General features: G+C 39.4%; 1 protein-coding gene across 4 annotated transcripts in view; it reads left to right on the top strand.

The window, feature by feature from the left end:
- Nucleotides 1-24,543, top strand: part of Nalcn (sodium leak channel, non-selective) — a 255,068-nt gene that overhangs the window by 173,882 nt on the left and 56,643 nt on the right. For 3 of the 4 annotated variants that reach the window (XM_041666485.1, XM_041666494.1, XM_041666471.1), the window contains exons 16-19: nucleotides 7,582-7,718; nucleotides 7,863-7,904; nucleotides 9,041-9,182; nucleotides 24,008-24,081. In XM_041666485.1, coding sequence (XP_041522419.1) covers nucleotides 7,582-7,718; nucleotides 7,863-7,904; nucleotides 9,041-9,182; nucleotides 24,008-24,081 — 395 coding nt within the window. The remainder of the gene's footprint in view (nucleotides 1-7,581; nucleotides 7,719-7,862; nucleotides 7,905-9,040; nucleotides 9,183-24,007; nucleotides 24,082-24,543) is intronic. The other variant, XM_041666477.1, reaches the window with a different exon arrangement.

The following is a 24,543-nucleotide window of genomic DNA, read 5'->3' as shown; positions in this document are numbered from 1 at the left end:
CAAGATTGGGCCCCCTCTCCTGTATTGCTTAGGGTCTTAGGCAGAGTCATCCTTGTGGATTCCTGGGAATTTCTCTAGAGCCAAATTTCTGCTAACTCTATAATGGCTCCTTTAATCAAGATATCTCTTTCCTTGATCTCATCTCTGTCCTTCCTCCATCTCGACTATCCCATTCCCTCAAGTTCTCCTCAACCCACCCCTTCTCTCCTCCTCTTCTCCGAAGGGAGGATGGAAGGTGAAGTCTCCTTTTGTACAGCCCCCTTCTGGATGAAATCACCTTCTTGTAAAGTCCACAACTACTTTGGCACAGTGATAGCTTTGGTTTGTATAATGCATTTCCCCTGAGTGATTCATATTACAAGCAATATGCTATCTCGATTTTATGTCTGGTGTTTATGTAAAAGAATGATGATCCTCATTTTTCATTTGAGAGCACTGCTATCTAAAGTGCCTGAGAGTTTAAAAATCTGAGCTGGTGCTCAATTCTACATCCTCTTCTTCTACCACCCACTAAGAGATGCTGTTGCCTATGTGACCTAGTTTATGTCTCTCCTGTTGCTGCGGCTTCAGTAAGCCCATGACCTAAACCAACTTGGAGTGGAAAGGCTACATTTTATAGGCTACAGTCAACCATTGAGGAAAGTCAAGGCAGGAAGCTAAAGCAAAAAACAGAGAGGAATGCTGCTTACTGGCTTACTTTTTCTGGCTGCTCAGCTGATTTTCTTATAACCTAAGCCTATAACTCTGCACAGTGGGCTTGGCGTGGCCTCCTATACCAATTAGCATTTTGAAAATGTCCCCCACAGACATGCCTACAGGCCAATCGTACAAAGGCAACTCTTGAGTTAAGATTCCTTCTTCCAAGGTGTGTAAGCACGTCTGGATTTGTATCGAGTTGACAAAAACTATATTATATATTTTATATTAAAAATGAGATAGCAATTGGACACCTTTACATATTGTGTGTGTGTGTGTGTGTGTGTGTGTGTGTGTGTGTGTGTGATACAGGTAAATACTTTACCTTGGCTCTCCCCTCTTACTGGAATATTCCTCTAGTAATATGAACTAAGTATCTATATTACATGAAAATCTAATGTAATTTCATCTGAAATAGAGGAAAACTGCGTTTTTATCATAGCAAGCATGTTTCTACAGCTCAGTTAGTTCCTAAGTGGAAACAACTGTGTCTCGGTTGACTATCACAAGAGAGAAACCTAATGTGAAATGGAGGTGTGGAGATTTGTAAGAGAAAACATACAAAAGCAATCTTGACTTATCAGCAATTCTCTAACAGATAACTAGTTGCATTAATGGGTTTTTAGTGAATGATAATCTAAGAACAATTTATTCCATCCATTTAACAAAGCAGTCTATTCCTTTAAAGTTCCTTTTCTCTCTTACCAACCAGTAAAAGCTGCTGGAAATATGTAATTGTTCAAAGCAGCCTTCTGAAGGACATTTAAAGCTTGTAAGATCTGACGTTCAGTGTGAAGAGCATGAAAGTAAACATTCCAGAGATGTCATAAGGTGCTATCAACGCCACTGTCCTCCCTAAGTGCTCTTCTGAGATCTTAAATCAGCAAGTTCAGAACCACACTTCAGTCCCTGATGACCCCGCCCCTCTCAACATACAGCTCTCCTCCCCACTTTCTTGCCAGGCATGCCTTATGGATTCATAGGCAACCGATCAGAACCTCTGGGGAGATAGAAAAGCAAACGATCACATTCAATTAATTAGTTTGCATTATGAAAGTACTGTGAGCATTTTGGGATTTCAGCTTTCATATATATGAGCTGCAGAGGTGGCTCAGCAGTTCGGAGCACTTGCTACTCTGCAGGAGAGACCCAAGTCAGCTCCCAGCACTTTCTTGGTTCATAATCGCATGTAAATCCAACTCTAAGGAATCTGATGCCACCTTCTGTTTCCTGAGGGTAACCACATAGATATGTGCACACACCCACACACATAAATAAAAAAGATCAATACTAATTTATATTTATCACATACAATTAATTAGTCTGTATTATAAAATTATTGTGAACATTCTTAGGTAACAGCTACCATACAGAAATGTAGTTATAGACCAACTAAGAAATGAGCCCTTCAACTCAAGCACCAAGGTAATAAAAAACCCAGTTTGACCTTGGGAGTATTGAATTTGTTAAAGATTTTGTAAAATGAAGGAAATTAGTAGAAAATATTTTAAGTAAACATTTGTGACATGTATAGTATTGCTGCTGTGTGTGTATGAATACATTGCCCATTGCCTGTGTAAAAATGAAAGCTCCTCCCTCTGGGTACTCCTTACTTCACAGAACAGGGAAAGCAAGGTGGTCCTCACATTTTAAATCAAGTATTTATGATAACACCTATTATTAAAAGCCAACATGTTTGCTCTTTACCCCACCTGAGCCATCAGTTTTAATCCAGAAGCCATTTTGTTTGGGATGTGAAATTTGTGTAAACAAATTAGAGAAGCCCCCTTGAGAAATGATGATGTGTAGTTCATAAAGATTCTGTATTCTGAATTGCTGTCAGATGTCGATGTAGAAAAGCCAGACACCACTACCAGGTGAAGATGCATAGAGAATACAGCCGTAATTTAATCACATAACTAAAAGGAGAGACCCCTTTTCATTCCTGTGTAAACACCGTGTGATCATTTTTCATATTCTGTACAGCTAATGGTTACTCTTTAGTTGTCCTAACTCACACATCTCGGTGCAACCCCCCTCATCGAGCGAGGATTTGATTTGAAAATGAGAATATTTTACAGGTCCGGGCTTTTTTTCTAAATTATTTTATTTTAGAAAACGCACCAAAAAATTACGATGAACATTAATGCACTCATCCAGTTCATCTATCTGTCGCAGCATTCTGAAAGGAGATGCAGTTGAATAGTATTTGAATCCCTTAGCAGAAGAAAACACAGGCTGAAACAGGGAAGACGGAAGCAATGAGGCAGAACAGGGTATGTGCCACGCAGCACAATTATTCCCAGACTCTCTTGAGAGGACTGGGAAAGCAGAGAATCTCAGCCACCAACTAGTGCAATGATATCTCAGCTTAACAGATGCTGAGCTGTGGATTGATATATATATATTTTTTTAAAGCTCACGGTTTGAAATTTGTTTCTTTCTCTGGTTGTAATTCCTCTTTTGCAAATGCATTTTTTTTTTAATTTGCCGTGCGAGCCTGTTGCAAAACAATCATGGATCCAGTCTGTGGGCTGCAGACAGACGTCTTGCTCAGCTGAAGCCACTGTCAGCTCCCTCAGGTGTGCCATTATTTACATTAGGTTCTTCAACAGAAAGAGGAAAGCCTCAGCATCTCTGCCCTGTGTCTTCCCCTCAAGACAGATCTTAAAATTTTTATTGGACATTTACAATCATAATTGCTTTATTTTAGAAAACTTGCATTGGAGCAGAGATAGTTTGTCAATCTTAAATTCATATCTAGTCTTTCTATTGATATTAGTCTTTTATATGTATCAAAGTATACTTGCTTTTAGAAAATGTGTGTGGAAGAAAGAGAATGAGAGGTTAGGATAAGAGGCAGAATATCATCTGCCCGAATGTTAACCGACTTTGTAAGAGGATTCAGAGTACCATGAAATACTGTTATCAGGTCTGGTGACCTTGGTCTCCCCTGCCCCCAGCACACTCCAACCCCAGCTTGGCTCCACTTCCCATCTTGTTCCTTGTGCTCCTGTCTAGGTCTAGCTTCTGGCTTGGGAAAGGCAGAATGGTCAAGTTGTGATAACAATGAAATAGGAGTTGTGTGATTTTGTTCAAATGTATCATCTGTTCATTTTTAAGCTTTTCACTGAACTGAAATAAACATAAAAGAAGGGCATTTGCTGTTGTTTTGCAAGAATAATGCATGCAAACTGAACAGATCAAGACAGCTGTACCCTGGAAACCACCTATCTTACACCTATCTGGCCCTTGTATTTCTCTTACCCCTAGAACATAGACCTCACTGAAAATTAGCAATGTAGAATTATGTCTATTTGTTGACCTTGTCTTCCAATATATCCTTGTCTGGTTTCCTGCCCTCAATATTGCACTATAAAATTTAACTACCTTTTATATGAGGCTGTATCTTACGCATTTCAAATGTTTAAATAGATCAAGGTTTGTTTTTCTGTTCTATTACTGGGCATTTGGGTGGTTTACAGCCAGGACTCACAAATATCATTGTCACAGACATGAGGGCATAGCTGTGGTACACACACTCCTGCCTGAACCTAACCATGGAGGTGTATAGGAAAAGAAGGAGCTCGGGGGACTTCTGGAAAGGGGCTGTTCCTGATCATAGGAGGCAAAATTCATGGCACCTGTGCAAGCACCCAATCCCCTTGTGCTTGTCTCCTGAGAGGAAGATTTGCAAGACCAGAGAGAATGTTCTGAGTCATTCACCAGAGCTTTGCCGTTGCTCTTTGTAGTTTTGTAGCTCAGTGACCAATTCCTGTTGAGCTTTAATTTGTTTCCAACCATATTCTATTTTCACTCTCAGGGGGATGCTATGAATGGAAATTTAAAAGTGAAATCTAGCCCCTAAGGAACTTAAAGGCTCTTGGGAATATTAATATCCCTAATGCAAATTAGAATTCCACAAGATCCATTTTCAAAACAGGGAAGCAAGATTTTTTTTTAATATTATAAGCCTACTGTATTGATCACTGTGTCCTAGGGCATGAATAGCTATAATTTGACATTTTCCCATCATGCCACTGACAAAAAATGTGTGAGTCTAAACATGGTCTAGACATTCATCAGCTTGTCAGTGGCAAACATCACAACCAGTTAAATGCCACAAGAGACTAACTTTATTCCATTCTGCAAATACAGAGTTCCGACACACTACACCAGAACAGTTAAGCTGCCCAATTAACAAATAGATACCATCTGCATCTCTGTCTGGCCTTCCAGGATGTTTTGTATGTTTGTTTCTGAATTATCTATGATGGTTTCTCTCTGTCACTCACTCAGTGCCATTTATTCAGTGACCGTTCTCTTAGCCAACTTCATGTTAACCACTGAATGTGAGGAAAGAAACTCCACTAGCTTCCCAGCCTTCTAGGTCTCATACTCTTGGGGAAAGAGTGACCATGGCTTATGTGAGAAGAAACAGTTTGTTTTTTTGTTTTTTGGGGTTTTTTTTTGTTGTTGTTTTTTCGAGACAGGGTTTCTCTGTGGCTTTGGAGCCTGTCTTGGAACTAGCTCTGTAGACCAGGCTGGCCTTGAACTCACAGAGATCCGCCTGCCTCTGCCTCCCGAGTGCTGGGATTAAAGGCGTGCAAGAAGAAACAGTTTGAAATGATGACCTGTATGATGGGTTTAAATGCCTCCCAAAACCTACTGAGCTTCAAAATGAGATTTCACTTGGAAATTGAACCTTTGCAGAAGTAAACAGTTAATCATTCTGGATGGGAGTGAGCACCTGAATATAATGTTTACATTACTTATTAGGGAAAAAGGAGGCAGATTCAGGGACAAGCCCTAGGAAGAAGACGTGTGGCACTGGAAACTGAGGTAGAGGAATGAGCCACAAGCATACAGAGACTCATAGGAAGTAGTAAGTTAGGAAGTAGTAAGGATGAGCTTTCCCTGGAGCCCTCAGAGGAAGCAGGGCTCAGGGGAAGCCTTGGTTGGGAAATTAATTAATTGGAGGGGTTGGTTAACTTCCGATTCATGGATATACAAGTCTTTTTGATAACTGCTACAGCAGCCTAGGAAACTGCTAACAATGTGTTTTAGATTGAACCAGAAGAAACTGAAGATTTCTCACTGTTTTGACCAGTGTGAACAACATCAATGTGTGGCCCAGCCCTACCTGTTATGAACTCCTAAGGGGAAGACTACGGTGGTCGGAGAAAGATTCTCTGAAGAACTACATGAGGAATTAAAATCCTGAAAACAAGTTCATGAAGTTCAAAAATGAAAGAGGGAGAGAGGGGCCTAGCAGAGGCCTGGCAGGAATGAGGCGCTGTGCATTCTAGAGATAAAGGAGGGAAATAGGATTTTGAGTCCAAATAGAAAGTTTTGATCATTTTTGTTTTAAAAAGTATAGGAGTAAAAATGGGAAGGTTTTAAGACAAAAACTGAGATTTCTATAACCATGGAATGGAGAAATAGATGAGGGACTAACTTGGGAGTAAAAAGCCATGGCAGGGTTTGTAAAAGCCCAGTCACAGAGATTCTGGTGAGGACAGAAGGGGTGGACAGATGGAGAGGGTCTTAGGGAGATCTCAGAATTTTCATTTTGGTGAGAAGTTCTGACCAGCCTAACCTTTGCCCTCATGTCTCATCCTAATATAATATACAATGCCATGCCTGCATGTTAGATCCTCCTGCTGCCGAAAATGTCTATCAGAGCTGGGGAAATAACACCTTGACTAATTTTTCTTATTTCTCTCTTCACGCTTGCCTTGTGTTCCCAAGCACTCTGGTCATATCTCTCCCATGGTGACCATTATCTTTTATGGATAACTGTTGATTTAACTCTTTGGGTTGTGATATGGGCTGGGTGAGGGAAAGAGCAGACACCCTTTATTTTCATAGCCCCAGTATTTTTCACAGGCTCATGGGGTCGGTTCTGGAAGTGACAGCACAAGAATCTAAACAAATGAGTCAGTGAACGTAATCAAGCAAGCACCTCCCTGTGCCATCGGCCTTGTCAGCCTTTGGCATGCTATCACTGGCTGCCTTGCTGTCTGGTCTGCCTTAATAAACCAGCAGCTTTTTCTTTGTCTGCTGATCTAAATGACCACTGGCAAATATTTCACAAGTTGTTTACCAGTGATCACTTAGAAACCAGCTACTTTTTCATAAGCCTTCATTCATGTACAGAGTCATCTTTTTTCTGATTGCTCTCATGACATGGAGATGCCTGTGCTTTTTGTTTTGTGGCTTTACCATCTTCATCATCATCATCAAAAACCATCATATTACATCTGTGTCCTCTGCCATACTGAGGGACAGCAAACAGTAGTAGCTCCCTCCCTGAATATGATTGCCACCTAAGATCAAAAGCTACTCACCAATCAAGTAGGTGTCTGCATAGCTAAGGTAATTCATGCATATTTTACAAAATGAAATAATCATATACAGTGAAAGATGAGAAAACTAGAAATGAGGACCCCTGACCTTTCTATTCCGTCCAGATTTATTTGTAGTTCTACATTTGGCTCCGTGTAAACTTTAGCTCACTTGCAAGTCCCTGCTACTTCTACCATGTCTGTGTATAAAATAAATCTGAATGTTTAATCATAAGTAAAAAGCAAAAGATAATGTATGGGATGAAAGGAGATTTATCATTGGGAGCACAATAACAAAACCTTCTTCTGGAATTTTTTTTTTAAAAAAAAAAAACTGGTTTAATTTGCTGTTAACTTTTATTCTTTCCCTGACACTTAGAACAATGCGCAGGGGGCCACAGGCTATTGTGTAATGTGTTGATGGGCCTTTGCTTCCATCTACCGGCTGTATATGCAATTACACGTTATTTTCTGAAGGCTGAACTGTTCGTTTCAGTGTGATTTTCTCTTCTCTCTCTCCTCCCTCTCCCCTTTCTAGTTAAAACAAAGCGAAGCAAATGCAGACACGAAAGAAAAACTCCCTTTGCGCTTGAGAATCTTTGAAAAATTCCCAAACAGACCTCAAATGGTGAAAATCTCAAAACTTCCTTCAGATTTTACAGTTCCTAAGATCAGGTATCGAATTGTTTCTTTTGATCGCCCTCTACACAGCTCATTGTCGTAAATCTGCCTCAGCCCTTCTTAGAGACTGGCATGCGGGTGGGTTTGCGGTTGTGTTTGATCTGTTGTCTCCTGCTCTCCTCCCTGCCTTTGTCATAGGAGTCCTGAGTCCTGTGAGCAATCTCTTAAGAGGAGAGGCAGGTGAGCCACAAACTTATGTCCCTGCCTCCCTCTAGGGGTTCCTAAGGGATCACACACCCCAGGTATAGACAGCATGGTCGCTGCTCAGAGGGTTCACTGAGGTCCAAGCACTTTGTCTTCATTTGGCACTCAATTCTGAGGCGTGTCAGTGTGGCAGCGGGCTTCCTGTATGGCAGTCTGGTCACAGTGTAATCTGCCCCCTACAGGTTAAAAGAAGCATAGAATTTATACCTATACTGATTCAGTCTGTACCAGCTTCACCTTCCTACTAAACAAATGCATACAGACGGTGCTTTGAGGTCCCCGATTTTAATAACTAAAGGCTATTCTTCTGATGGATAGATAGTTCTGAAAGCTCCCATATAATTGGAATCATACAAACTTTTCTATTTATTTATCTTTAGATATCTTGGTGAAGGGTTATGAAAGTATGAAATGAGCTACAGTGCCAAACACTTTCAATTCAAATAGAAAAGGACCATCCAGCCACTTGATGGCTAATATACGTTCTGAGCAATGGTTCTTCAGATTTTTCACCATCCTGTCAACATCAGAAGACGCGGTTATCACACCACTGGGTGTTACAACACCATCTTACAGGACCACCATTTGCATGCAGCCCATTGGTGACCAAACTGTCTCTATGTAGTACACAGCATATTGGTATTTCTAATCTTTTGAAAGTTAATTGACTTTGCTTACTTGCATTGATGTCATTTAATTTTTTCACCATGTTTTGGAGATCAGATTGAAGTCTTTTCCTTTTGAGTCTTTCAATGTAAAATTATCTCTCAAGGACTTTATAATGAATAGAAGTTTGGAAAGATGAATTAATTCTTTCAAGTCTTCGGGGAAAGATAAAGTATCTCATTACCATACTAGGATTCAAAGCACACCATCAATTACTGGATACCCTTGCTTTTAAGATATTTCGGGGACATTATGCTTTTAAGCAGGAGTTTGCAAGGATTCAGGAAGCTTTCAGTAAGTTAAATATTTGATGATTAAATCTAACCACCTCCTTGGTATGACACATCTTGTTTTTTGTGATCCGAGCTGCTTTATGGTCTCTGTGAAATGCCGCCTCTGGCTCCATTTCCTGGATAATGCCTGATGTGTGTACTTCATTTGCGAAGGGAAAGCTTCATGAAGCAGTTCATTGACCGCCAGCAACAAGACAGCTGCTGTCTCTTCAGAATCCTCCCTTCCACCTCCTCCTCATCATGTGATAACCCCAAGCGGCCCACAGCCGAAGACAACAAGTACATTGATCAAAAAGTAAGAACCACTGTCTCCGTTGCCAAAACATGTTCTCTAAAACATGTTTGGAGAAAAACATAGGACAACTTTTTAAGGTTCTGGATTCCTACGTCTCAAAAGATTTAAGAAGAAAATGGTTTTATTTGCAAATAGTGAACTGATATTAGTGTATATATGCATATACATATATATATTGTTTGTGATGCAATACACACTTCCATTATATTTTTTAAAAAGGAATGCCAGCACTGTCTCGTGCTCACGCTCTCCTGTTCATCCCCCCAGAGCTGAGCGCATTGTGTCCTCTGGCTTAGTCATCTTGTCCAGCACTGTCTCGTGCTCACGCTATCCTGTTCATCCCCCCAGAGCTGAGCGCATTGTGTCCTCTGGCTTAGTCATCTTGTCCTAGTCTAGGTCATGACAGTGACTATTGCCTTCGCAGTGTGTCTCTTCTTTTTTAAAGAATTTTCACTGTCTACTTTCTCTTCATCATCTGCAGATCTCATTCCTCGTTCTTACAGAACCCAGGATTGTAGAAAATCTCTGCTGCCAATATCTTCTTTTTCATTTATTTTTGTCAGAAAATAATTAGGTTTGTGTCAGGCTGGGTGAATTTCATTATCTCTGGAGAAGGCTTGAGATGTTATCTGCATTCTTGGGATTCAGAAACTTAACCAGTGTGCACTTTCTCTGTCTTTTCTCACCAGAATTGCCCAAACTGGGGAGGGGACTGTTTGTAAAACAAGACACTTGCACAGGGATATTTTAATCTATGACTTGTCCAAGGATGAAATATCCATTTCAGGACTGCATTTTTGCCTCTCATTTATTGTCTCTACGTTTGTCCCATGCATTAATGTTTTCTGCCCCCCATCCCAGTTTGGCCTTGACTTCATATAATATCATTCAGAGCTTTTGCTTATGTACTGAAAAATCATAGCATCTGTATGGACTTTTAACATCTTTTAGTTCGTTCTTTGTTTGTTTGAATTGAAAGTTTGTGGTATCTGTACTTCCCAGTCACCACCATAAACAGGTAAAGAGCCAAGTGGACAAAGGAAAGACACGTGGAGTCTGAAGCCTCATTTTGCATACTGGAAAGCAGATAGGCATTGTCTTGGTGTATTAGATTCGTCTCATTATATTTCCAAACTTAGCTATAAACCAGAGGTGGACTGGCCTTCTCTACACACCGACTGCTGTGGTTGTGGCCACCTGCCTCCAGAAGAAAGTACAAAAATCTGATGTCCCCAAAGAGCCCAGTGTGGCAAAACCAGGACATGGTTTTTAATCATTAGGAACAATGTCCCAGAGAGAGAGAGAGAGAGAGAGAGAGAGAGAGAGAGAGAGAACTGCAAATAAACCTCTTCCTTAAAAGGAAATATAAATTTCTCAGAATTCCTAGATAGAATACTATCACTTAGAGAGGAAAGGACTAAGAAAATGCCTGGCAGGGGTGGGGCGGGTGGGGGAGAGGTTGGCAGAGGTGAGGCTGGGTGACCCAAGCCCATCCACCTCTGCTAATTAGTTTAGAGCAAGAGCACTGAAAACGCCACCGCTCATTTTCTTCACAGCCTTCTCTGGGTGTGGCTTCCTTTTAACTTAGCAGAGACGTTGCACCCCAGCTGCCATCCATGTTGTTTAGCTTGGAGCAGCTGCAAGATTTTGAAGTAGTAGTCAGTCCCCAGCCTCTGCAGCTGATTGAAACCCATCCTGTCTGTTAAACAAAGACCATCGCAGATGACAGTGTGTTTCTCTTCATCTCATATTTGCCTGGTGGATCTCATGCCACTGAATTATAGGTGGGAGAGTGCTGGGATTAAAGGCATGCATCACCACCGACCAGCAATTTTTTTCATTTTTATTCAACTTGTAAGTTATTGGCCACAAAGTAAGAGGTGACTGTGTTTGGGTGATCAAACTGCATTGTCATGTGTGAAATTCTCAAAGAAAGTCTTTGGTAGCTAGTGCAGGCTTTAGACATTCTCATCTCTAAAATAGGCATCAAGGAACTAAGGCTTCTGCTAAAATATGTAGTGTGCTGACATCGATGTATTTTTTCTCTTTGGAGTAGAGCTCCACTTACAGATCTTATCTTTCAGTAATTGTTAGAGTACACTTCCTGTGTCACCGGTGTTGCTCATGGTCACATTCTTGTTATTTGCATGTGAAGTTCCAATGCATGATTGAAATCTAGGATCCCAGCGATGTTTAGACTCTGGATTTAAATTCCCAAACAAACTGATGGCTAGAATCAAACTCACATCCGTCTCTCCATCTGTTTACATGAGATATAATGTAGAAACATTTGTCTTTACATCTGTGGTTCAAAACTTCTTAGCATTTATTTGTTTCTTGCTTTGCTTTTATTTTTGTATATGGTTGTTTTACCTGCATACATGCCTGTGGTCCACATTCATGTAGTGCTCATGAAGGTCAGAGGGGAAATTGGGTCCTCTGGGACTAGAATTACAGGTGGTTATGAGCTACCATGAGGGTACAGGAGATTGAACCGGGGACTTCTGGAAGAGAAGCCAGTGTGTTAACTGATATGCCATCTCTCCAGCCCCCAGCATATATTTGTGGTTTACCAGTTAGCACCATGCTTCAAACATTTTTACTTGTTTTCAGTGGATCAAGGTGTCTCATGCTCTGCATTGCAAGTCCCTGTTATGTAGCTGTAGCTAGGGTGCTTAGTGTTGATTTTGCCAAATCTGTGGTGAGCCCCAGCCATTGCTTGAGTGATGAAAGCACTGTCATAAAATTCAAATCAATTAACTTTCCAGTCATTTGGTTCCCAGCTTTGTAAGTGATGCACATGTCTAGTAATATGACCCACTTCCAAATAAACAGTCCTTCATAACAGCTACCTCATTTACAGTTATTTGATAGAAATAATTACATAAGAAAAACAAAAACCAAAATAGGCTTAGAGATAAAAATATTTTAGTGTAATGTTAATTGATTCTTAAAATGCATTTCAGAATTTCAGACAGCAGCTATGCACACTGAATGTACACAGATGTAGAGTCTACCATCTTCATCTTTTACAGCTTATGTGAAACTTGCAGAAAATGAAGTTTCACACAAAGTAGGAATCAACTTACATGGGACTCCTAGAGTCCCAGTATGGAGTAAACCCCCCCTTAGATATTTTAATTTTTATGCGTGGTGTTTCTAAAGGTTTCAGAATTATAATATGGAAACAACAAATATCAAATCTCTATTTATTTATTCTTCTCTCATACATTACATCCCAACCACAGTTTCCCTTCTTTCCACTCCTCCAGGCCCCTCCTACCTCCCCTTTCCCAGAGACCCACTCCTTCATTTCCCTTTAAATATGAGCAGGCCTCCCAAGGATATCAACCCAACATGGCATAGGAACCTACAATAAGACTAGGCACAAACCCTCATATCAAGGCTAGACTAGGCAATCCAGTAGGAGGAAAATGGCCTCAAGATCATGTGAAAGTCAAACACACACACAAACACACACACACACACACATGCATACACACCCACATGCATACACACACAGTGTTAGGAGACCCACCCACAAGCTACACAGCCGTAACATATATGCAGAGGACCTAGCACAATCCCATGCAGGATCCTCCTGATCCATCACCTAAAGTTCCCTTCCACATTCTAAGACAGATTTCAAAGCTTCATAATGTGACATAATGGAATTCACCTTTATATGCATTGTGACATGACTATTTTAGTCTTCCTGCCACCTACATCAGTCACCTTTCAGAATTCTTTCTTCCAAGCATAATGTCAACTCCATAAAAAGTTTACTTTAGCGAACCTCATGCTGTACACATGATCTGTCACACTCATTTCTGTATTAATTTGCAGCTCAAGGGTGCATGATGAATTCAAATCTAGTCAAATGAGGCACCACCTTCCACCTATGTAATTTTAAGTAATTGCTTATTTCCAATTGCTATGTGTTATGTGGGAGCCATTCAATAGAGTGCCTCATTACAATAATTGCACCATGCCTTCCCTGCAGAAATGATGCTCATCAAGCCCTATTCATCGGACCATGGTTTTGTTTCATGGTCAGATGTTCATGTGCCCACTTTCTCATTTCTTACTGCTCTGTTAATACCTTCAAAATGAAAGGAAAATAAGTCCATCCAAACTCTCCATATTAGAAACAAATTTATTAACGTTTCAAGAAAAAAGATAGGAAGAAAATAAATCTTAGTCACAAAGTATAGCTGGGTTTTTTTTTTTTGGATTTTTTTGCTTTTTTTGTTTGTTTTGTTTTACTCTTTAGGGACCAGCCACCCAATTCCCAAATAAATACATGGGGGCTTATTCTTACTTATGAATGCCCAGCCTTAGCTTGGCTTGTTTGTAGCAAACTTTCCTAATTTAAATTCCCCCATTTCTTTTTAACTACATTTTGTCTCTGAGATTTTTATTTTTCATTATTCTATATATCTTTATTTCCTTCTTACTTGGTTACTGGCTTCTGGTACCCTCCTCTTTTCTTTTTCTTGCTCCTCCCTCCTCGCTCTGTAATAGGTGTTTTAGTCAGGCAAAGTAACACAGCCTTACAGAGTTAAACAAATGCAACATAAAAGAATACAACACATCTTTGCATCATTAAGCAAATATTCTACAGCATAAACAAATGTAACATGTCTTAAAATAATATTTCACAACAAAGTTAGTATTTGTGATGTTTCCCTCTTCAATATCAGTCCCTTCATTCTGCAATCAGTTGGTCGCAAGAGGGAAGTGATCACTGGGCCTCTTTATTGCTACATGAGAATCTAACATTCCCTAATATCAGTATCTGTTCCCAAGTGACTCAATTACTTGAATTAATCCTCTGATTAATGAAAGCCAGGATGGACCTCTGATTTCAAGGGGTCAGTAAATGTAAGCTATAAGTGGTTCTAATGAGTTAGAAAGTCGTTTTTTAGTTAGAAAAAAAATCCTTTTTAATATTTCTGGGTTCTTATTCTGATCACGAGTGACACACACGTAGAAAAGCACAAACATTGGCTCTTATATTTTTACAGTAAGATTTGGGACAAGTAAAAATTTGTCATAGGTGTGCTAACTTCATCTATCACAAAAAGTAAGCAGACAATTTTGGTTTTGTTTTTTAGCTTCATTTAGAAGCTCATTTTCTTTTCTAGGGATGTTTACAAAAATGTTCCACCCAGAGTTCTAATAACAATTGTAAACTGTGCATTGCTCCTGACAGCAAACATCTTAACTTTTATTATTCTTAGATTTCTCATTTAAAAAGAAAATATGAATTCTTACCCATGAGGATTAATTTGCAAATAAAGCTTAACATATACATATAATAGCTCAGGACAGATTGAGGCACAAAAAAGTCGATAATGATATAGAGATTTTTGAAATGTACATATAATAGGCATTGATATAATTCTTCCTTTAATGACTAGAGAACATTATTTTTGCTGTGTTTTGTTGTTTTGTTTTTATATTCCAACCAAAGTTCCCCCTCTTTCCCCTCTTCTTAGTCCCCCCACCTCTTCTCTATGCCCCCCACCCCATCCATACCTCCACTGTTTCTCTTTAGATATAGGTGGGCATCTCATGGATATCAACTAACCATGGTATATCAAGTTGAGAATACGCACTTCATTTTCTATTAAGGGAGAATAACACTCTTATTCAAGAAAAGGAAGATGATTTATACAACTTAAATATTTGGTTTCTCATAAATTGTAAATACATGTCAAATAAATATCCTATAGAAGACATGATTTAACCAAAGTATAATGAAATTTAAAATCCAGTAAGACACTCACTAGATCTGCATAAGTTCAAATCAGACAAGGTTAAGTGAACATGAAGCCCCACCCTTAACCAAAGAGTTGCATGGAACTGACTGTGAAGGCAAAGAGAAAGTAAGTTTTCTTCAACCGTGTATCACTGGGTGTACCCACTCCAGGGTCCCAAGGCACAGAGAAGTGGACCAACAAAAGACGTGTTTGTGTGCGTGTGTGTGTGTGTGTGTGTGTGTGTGTACGTGTGTGTGTGTGTGTGTGTATGTGTGCACGTGTGCATGCCTGTGTGGGTTAGTATTTGTTGTCTTATTGTTTGTTTCTTTGTGCCTTCATTTTATTTATTTATTTATTTATTTATTTATTTATTTGATTTTGTGCGGGTGTCAGGAGGGTCAACCTTCAACAGCACATGGCCTTGACAGGAACCCAGGGAGTCAGCAAAGTTAAGCTTTTCTTTCAGAGGAGGGTTAGGGAAAAAGGCACTCACAAAACCCTCTTTATGGTTTCCTTCTCTGTTCTTATTCTTCTTCATTCTCTCTCTTTTCTCTCATATTTTATAACTTTTATACCTCAACAGAATCTTTCAAGCAGTCCAAGAGTCAAAAGAGCTGCATCCCAATTTTTTAAGTGAATGGTTATAGGTAAAAACATATTTCTCATCTCCCTCACGATTAAACACTATGTATCACAGGTGATGAACAAATTATGCCAAGAACCCACATATATTCATGCCCAAGCAACTTGTTATAGATTATTCATGTGGCAAGAAAGGTGTTTTGTCAGGTCTTTTACTGGCAGGCTGCATTTTGCAGTTACAAAAAAAGGGTCAATGACTTTATTACTTATCTTGAAAGGTAATCTTATGAGGACTCTTAAAGAAATCACAAACCTAAACTTTTATATATCAAAAGAAATCAGACAGTTCTACTTTAAATCTTTAGGTTACATATCCATTCATTAATAGTTTTTTTTACATCAGGAGATTGAGGACAGAAATGGACATAAGGAATTAATCATCATCTTTGGTCATCAACCAAGCCTAACAAGGAGAATACATCAGCCAGTAATAATAACTGGGCTGCTTTGTTCTTGTTCCATGGCCTTAAAGAGCTCTGCATTTAACTATGTGCCTTTTTAAAACTTTAGACTGTCTTCTTGGGTTTTTCACCTCCAAGTTACTTAACAAAAACACCTTAGTCTAACTTTGTTATTTTCAAAGCTTTGCTTCACCTGTGATGCACTCCAAGACTTGTGAACACATCTCCCAACATGAAGGTTAAAAGAATTTAAATTAGGTGAGCTATTGGGACTCACTTATTAGTCATTAACTTGAACTATAATCCATACAGTTCCTTGGGTGAGACTCATAAACTATGAAACATATCCATGTATTTATTTTTATTCATCAAAACTCTGTATAAACTGTCATTATTATTAAACAGTAGAGTTTAGGAAGAGGTCATGTTTTTGACAATCCACAGGTAAAAATATCCAGTAGAATGAGATGTTTTCAAGAGATAAACACACTATATTACAGGCAGTGGAGATCTCCCCATGTCCATTCACACCATGCTAGATACCAGAGAAAGAGAGCTGCAGCAAACATGCAAAGGTGCAGCAGAAGCAAATACATTCCAGGGTCTGCAGTTCTTTGGCTTTGCCTAAACAAGATTAGCCCATCAGAGGATTCCCTTCTGCTGGGCTGACACCTGGAACTTAAATTGCAAGTCGCTGGTCCTCTGGTATGGCCCACAGCAATTCTGTTTTAAAGTTTTGGGAGTTCTTGAGAGAGAAAGAACATAAGTAGTATGGGTAGGTAGGTGAGGAAGATCTGGGAGGAACTGGAGTAGAAAAAAGAATATGATCAAAATATATTGTATGAAAAAAACAGTAGCAAAAAATATCAATTTCAAAAAGAGAAGAAAACATGTATTTTGATGTTGAAAATTCACTTTACACAATTTTTTGTTACAATAATGGAAATAGAATCTATAAATGGAAAGTAATTGACATAATATATAGCAAGCTTCTGGTAGACAGCTAAAGGATCTTTTAACATTTTAGTTGAAGGAAAATTTCCATTAAGATTATGAGCATAAAACTATTTTTAACTCTATGAGGCTTATAATAAGTCCCAGTTATATTTTTTGTATCTTATGACTGTGCTTTCTTTTCTTGCTCAATCTGTCTTGATACTTATTATGAAAGTATCAGCTTCAACTCTCCCTTATTTATAATTTAGGAATTTAATAGTTGCTATTATTGGGGCAGTTTTTTACTAGCAGTATTTTAAGAAAGAAAACTATAGCTTGGGTTGCATATATAGTAGAGGAATAAACACTTAAATTGACCTTCTAAACATTCAACTCCAGAATTTACTTTGAAAATATATCATCAGGAAAACACAAAGGTATCAAAGAGTAATAATAAAATTCAAGTGATATTAACCAAATGAGTATGAAGGAAGCAATAAATACTAAGTTAAAGAATAGTAAGAGTGATAAATGTACATCATAATTCAACATGAAGAAAGTAGGAAATCTTCCTGAAGGATTAAAATAGTGTCTTCTTAGTATCTGAGTTTCTGTGAGATATCACAGGAACAAAGTAGATTATCTAGACAGAGAGGGAGCTTAGCACCTAAGAGAACTTGCTGCTTTTCTGGAGGACCTCAGTTTGGTTCCCAGAAAGACTGGTGCCTCTTAACCAGGTGTAACTCCAGCTCCAGGACTGGAATTCATTTCTGGCCTTCACAGGCTCTTACACATGTAGTACAGACAAACACACATGTACAGAAAATAAAAATAATACTTTCAAGCAGTATATCCTAACACAACATTTAAAAAATAAAATTAAGCAATCCATAGACCTCAACTAAAGGTAGGGAAAACCAGAGGTGGTGGTGCATGCCTGTAATCCCAGCACTCAAGGAGAACAGCAGGCTTCCAAAGACATCCGCAGCTAGTTGGAGGCCAATCTGGGATAAGGAGACCTTGTTTCAAGACAGAAATGAATGAAAGTGGGTGGAGACAAACCAACAGCCCCATGACTCCCACGTTATTGACATCCTTAGAACCAAAACCAAGGTCATCCACAGATCATCAGTGTTTATGGAAAAGGGAGTACCTTCCAGTGCTCTTTGAGACAATCCACAGGAACTGAGTGAAAAGGAAGAAATGTAGGACAAGAATGATGAAGAAAACAGCAGATCCAAGTAAACTTGGAGGGAGACAAGAATGGCAGATGAAGGGTGGGATACAGAGCCAGGCAATCCTGGGATGAAAGGGCCCACGTTTGATCACTGCACTGAATCAACAGCAGGAGAAATGGAAGCTCTGCAGTTAAGAAACACCGTCTGGTGACCCCAGTTCTGCATACAAATGAACAAGAGTTAATCATCAAGATCAAAGATGCTGTTGTAAGTGATTAAAACAATGAGCAAAAAGCATGCCATAAAGCCATATCTACAAATACTTATACCTGGAGCACTCTGTTGCAAATGAGTTCAAATATCTAAAAACCACATATAGATAAATTATCAGCATAAGAAAGCATTAAAAAATTGGAAGTGAAGTACTGAACTCGGGAAAGAATCATAAGTAAAATCAATAATATAAAAGAATTAGATATTCTAAATTGTGCCCAAAATCATAATAAAAAGAAAACTTCTTAAATTTTTCTTGTGTACATATATGTGAGGTGTGTACAAGTGCATATACATGGATGTGCATATGTGTGTGGAGACCAGAGATTGATGCTGGGTGTCTTGCTTGAATATGCTCCACCTTATATTTTTGAGGCAGAGTTTCCCAAACTTAGAGCTTACTGATTTGTCCAGTGCAGGCAGGGAGCTTGCTCTGAGATGCCTGTCTCTGCCTCTGGAGTGTTGCGGGAGATGCCCTGTGTCACACTCACCTGGCTTTTATGTAGGTGTTGGTCTTCATGCTTGCATAGCAAGCAGTTTACCTGCTGAGCCATCTCCTCAGCCACCGGGAAACCTTAAAAATCAAAAAGAAATAAAAATAAGGACTGCATTAGTATTCTAGGTATTTCTAGTGGAGAATACCACAGCAAGATACTAGAACAAGCGACAAATATTCTAAAATAGAACATTTGAAACAAATATGGAAAGCACACTTCATGTCTCTGGAAACATTGCTCAAGAAGAACCAGAAATACAACCCACACCACATATGTTATAAGACTTTAGACTTTAAAAGTGTTTTTGTATTGTCTCCCCAAGCAGCACGTGACTTTTAAATTAATGAACATCAACTCATCATCAGACATTTCAGAAACAACCCTTTAGATGCAAAGAAACTAGAGTACCACACAGGAAAGACTGTGAAAGACGGGCTTTTTTTTTACATTCAGGAAGACTGAATTTCTTGATTAAAGAGTCAGAAAAACTGTTATCAAGATGTCATTGTACACTCAAAGTGCTTTGTGGAAGTGTTCACATGCGCCCTCCCAAAGAAACTTCTGAAAACCGCACCTCTGACAGACATATTGCCTGCAAAAGTCACTCAGACACTAATGAAGTATCAAGTGACAGGGGAGGTAGTCGTGCAGAAAGAGCGGGGACAATGAGAAGGTAGAGCTAAAGAAGAAGTGCATCACAGCCCATGGTGTTATGGGGCGGGAAGAAGAGCGAAGGCAGCACTCTTCCAATCTCTGCTAGTCATCTTGGCTATGAACTGTAAAATAAAACTAGTAAATAATAAGGAGACAGTCAAACAAGTCATTCCTTGTGTGGAATATCAAGTCTTGAAATCAAGAGTAGATGTCATATGGAAAAAGTAAGTGAAATTTCCTGAATCTAAATTGAAACTATCAGCGTCCATTCAGGTGAAGTCCCAGAATAGTGACCATCTTGGTAGCGATTAACAATGCTAAAATTTAGATTATGTGCCCCCCAAACCATTTCTCAATAAGTGTGTCAAGGCCTCTAGAAGAAAGTATTGTTGACTTTGAATAGGAAGCACACATAGTTATCTTGTCATCCTGAGAGCAAAGGAACTGTGCCAACAGTGCTCGCATCATGTCAAAAGAACTGATGGGCCAACAGGCCACTGGTCGATCAGTCGACCTATGAAGAGGAAAAGAGCATACAGTTGGGTGGGTCGGGAGGAAGAGAAGGAATTTGTAAGGAGATTGAGGAGGGGAAAGAGTGTGATCAAAATGTAATGTATTAAATAATCAAGGAATAGATAACAATATTAAAAAATAGCAATTGTAAAGGACTAAAATCCATCAAATGTGTCTTAACTTTGAATTCATAGTGATGCTTTAAACAATTAGTCACTGTTAAATATTATATAAAATCTATTAACTATTAAAAACTGATATGAAAATATAAAGAATCACAAACTTCCCTTTAATGTTTCCCTGTGGACTGTACTGGTAGATAAAAACTAAGGAATCATTTTGATGAGATGCAAGGAAATGACAAATTCACAAGTGAAATGAGTCTATATAATGAACATTAATGTTACTGATATCCTAAAAAGACACAGGGAGTATGTGTTTTCTGGTGACAGAGCATGACATCATAGGTGGCCCTACCAGAGAGATCAAACCAAAACCATAACTGTTGAGACCTGTGAATCAACCACTGGTTGGTTCACAGGGAAAAGAGAAGGCAGGAGACCCTGCTACCAGAATCTACAGGAAGACTGCCACCATTCTTTGACTAAAAAAAAAAAAAAAAGAAAGAAAAAAAAACCATTCTAAAAATAAGTAAGAGCCACCTATCCATTGCTGTGTTGTTTTGATCCAAATTACAGCAACTGTGCAGAACTTGAGTTGAATTTCATGGCTTTTGAGTTCTGTGCTAGAGTGCACAATTTAGGAAATAACAGTCACTGTGTATGTGCAAATGTGTGTGTGTGTGTGTGTGTGTGTGTGTGTGTGTGTGCATGCGTGTGTGTTACTGGGGGCTAAGATCTCATACAAGTTACAAGAATTCTACCTGCCTCAAAATGTGGACTTTGAAATCAAAAGTTTAAGATGCTATTTAAATAATTATATGTTTTACTTTAATGCTTAAATGGAAATTTAGTGTATTTGTTTTTGGTCACTAATTTGGTCAAGGAATTGCCATTTGGTAATATGAATGCATTAGGTTTGAAAATAAAACTGCAAAATATCAAAATCTTTTCAACTAATCTTTGTTTCCAGTGCTAGCTCTGTCTAAATGGGTCCCCTCCCTTTCTTCTTATTTGCTGTATATTGGATGCTCTTAGATTCAGTATGAGCTGCTACTGACTTTTTTCACCGCTACGATTTGCAATTTTTGGTCTGAAATTAAATATTTTGAAATGGCTCTGTGCCGTGCTTATTTCAGGTGAATGGCAGTATCTTTTGAAACCAGAAGAGGGCAGAGCAGTGTAGCTCTGAGTTCTTTGTGACTAAAACAACCAAAGAATGTCTGTGCTAAAGGAAAGAGATAAAGTTTTACTACCACCGCCAAGGACCAAAGAATGACTGGTAGCTACAGACCTTTATCTACTATGAAAATAACAGCTTAGCTATATATATAGAAAGATATATAACTTATCAAATATACATCTTTCAGAACGCAGTCAAGCTTAATACATAGGGTTTGTATTAAAACAGAAAACGTACTGCTACTTCCGCTGCCAATTGCAATACCATTCTCAAGAACAACCTTGAACACATGATCACTGCATTTGCTTTAATGATTCAAGTTTATTGTACTAGAGAGAATCCCAAATACGCAGAACGTGTGTTTGATATCAGCTGCTCTATTGTAGAGCAGTTGACAAGTGATTGAATTTCAGCTGCTGCCTTACACCAAAGACAGTTAAGGCATACTGATGGCTTTGAGCATTACCCTGTTTGCCCTCCTTGCACACAGTGCACCGCCGCTGGCCCTGCTGTGTCCTGGGCCTGACTTCTGCCTCCTCACTGTGTGTTCTAGTCCTCAGAGCAGAAGCCCTCCTCTGGTAGGACCTTCAGCTGTGACTCCTGAGCAGTGCTCCTTTGACTTGTGCTAAAAGCTCAAAGAGATTGTAAACTTGTCCCAGTATCACCTCATTAGGGGGTGAATGATGTAGGAAAGTCAATGCCCTTTTAGGTGAAAATGTACCTTCTAAATAAATGACAGCCGCTCTAATCTCTATCAACATGTGATTAATTTTCCCGGGAGTTTTAGTCAATTTAAAAACAATTCGGGTTTTCTTTAATTACAAAAAGATAAAACTTTCATGGATGTGGGTGGAAAGGTCAGTGTGTTCAGTGACCCTGTACTTCATTTCAGACCTGCTACACAACGTGAGAACTACATTGTACATCCTGATATTACCCAAGTGGTCGTTAGTAATAGCAAGGACCAGTTTGTGGGAGCTGGAGAGGTAGATGGCTAGGTGGGGAAAGGGCTCACTATACCAGCTTGCAAACCTGAGTTCAGATCCTTATCGCCCACACAAGAAGCTGGGTGTGGCTGGAAGGATCTATGAACCCAGTGCTAAGGTATGGAAATAGGAGAATCCCTGGGGCTCATTGGTCAGCCACTCTAGCCAAGCACTGAGTTCCAGGTTCAGTGAGTCAAAAACCCAAGGTGAATAGAGATAAGGAAGACATTTATTTGATAGATATTGACCCCTGGCCTCCACATGCATGCACACACACACGCACATGCACGCACACACACACACACACACACACACACACACACACACACACACGTGCACACACAGGAAAAGGTGGGTTTGTGACTTTGTCTTCCCCGGGCCTGGCCATTTAGACATCTTTGTTCACATTGTAGTGCTTTTTTTGTAGACTGGTTTGTAAATGGGAGCTCCTGTGTCCTGCCTGGCCTGACTCACTGAACTATTTAGTTGCAGAATTCAAGAGCCTGGCTCCTATCTCTCTTTTGTTCTCAGTGGTTACTGATATTGTGCAGCAAAACAATCCCACACCAGCTAAAAATTATGGATAATAAAAAGAGTTATTTATTTGAGGGAAAAAACTTACAGATCACCATCCCAAACAACACTCCTCTTGTCGCAAAAAGTAAACAGAGAGTCTAGCAGCTGGAACAGGAGCCAGAAGCAAGAGGGAGAGCACCCATTCCCGCTGCTTTTTAAAGTTTAAGAGACCACGCCCCAGTGGGCTGGTATCTTAAAGGCTATTGGCTGGAGGAATGGAAGGAGCTCTGGCAGCTTTGTGCCAAGTGGTTAGAAAAGATAGTTTATTGGTGGCAGACAGTGGCTCACTCTCCCATCGTTGGCACCCATGACTACTAAACATGCCCCACATTGTTTTTGGGACTCTAGCTTGGATGGTGTATGCCCCGTTTTCTCTCCATCTCTTCCTTCCTCCCACTACTGCTTTGGATCACTTAGTCATCTGTAATGTGGTTCGCTAATTGAACGTACAACCCATGAGCAGCATAGATCTGGGTTTGCCCTCCACGGTGTTTTTCTTAATCCTTCTCTTCGGGATGACTTTATCATCATGGCTTAGAGGGGAACTTTGACCTCTCTTCCCTGTCATCCTTCCCTGTCCCTGAAGATAAAATACCTCATGAACTCACATTCAGATCGGCATTAGATCACAGGCCAGGAACCTGCAGTAGTACAGTGTGGATTGGAAAACATTTCACTAATACAAGTTCCAAGTGTTAACTGCAACACCAAATTCTTTACAACCTGGAGCTTAATTATTCAGATAACAGACAGTGTCATTGCCAGCAATGTACACACCCTACACCACTCCATAGCTGTGACATGCAGTCTCACAGTTAAAATCTTTGCATAGATTTTAAAAAATAACACCGGGAAAGAGTGCTATTAGAATCATTATATCAAGTGACTCAGAAAACAAATGCCAGTTTGTCATATGTGCGGCCTGGACATGTGTGTGTGAGGAGGTAGAGCTAGAAAGAAGATCAAAGATGGGAAGAAGAGACAGTAAGAGAAATGTAGCATGTGACGTAAAGGTCAAAGGGGACAGAGACCCAGCGTTTCGTGGGCTGTGAATGTATCATTCCTTTGTATCCCAGAACTAAAGTGCTTCTTATACTTTCAGCTCCGCAAGTCAGTTTTCAGCATCAGGGCGAGGAACCTTCTGGAAAAGGAGACTGCGGTCACAAAAATCTTAAGGTAATACCAATAACTTGGAGGCCTACTTTAATGTAAGTGGGATTACATTAAGAACACACAGAACTTTTTCTCGATGAATTCATTTTCTGGACAGTAATATTTACTGTCTGCTCAATTGTAGGATTGTGCACCTTCATGCTTACAGATAATACCAAAGACATAACTAATGTTTGTCTAGAAAAAGTAGTGTTTTATTATCATAATATGTCATGTTTGTTATTTAATGTGTTTAAATAAACTATATCTAGACTCATTTACCAAAAAAAGGTGAAAAGAAATTATCATTATTCTTAACCACCTACATGTTTTGTGGTATCGAAAATAATCTGAAGGAAACCTGGTAAAAGTGTAAGTCTAAAAAATAATTATGATTTCTTCATCTGTTACTAAGGATCTGTTAGTATTTGAAAGCCAGGCTGGAAATATGTAAGCAGCATATGCATGCAGTGCCCGTGGAGGCCA

Source organism: Microtus oregoni, unplaced genomic scaffold (assembly GCF_018167655.1).
Source record: "Microtus oregoni isolate MIOR12 unplaced genomic scaffold, Mior012 000001F_ref0000356, whole genome shotgun sequence".
NCBI classification, from domain to species: Eukaryota; Metazoa; Chordata; class Mammalia; order Rodentia; family Cricetidae; genus Microtus; species Microtus oregoni.
This window is presented reverse-complemented; position numbering and strand designations above follow the sequence as displayed.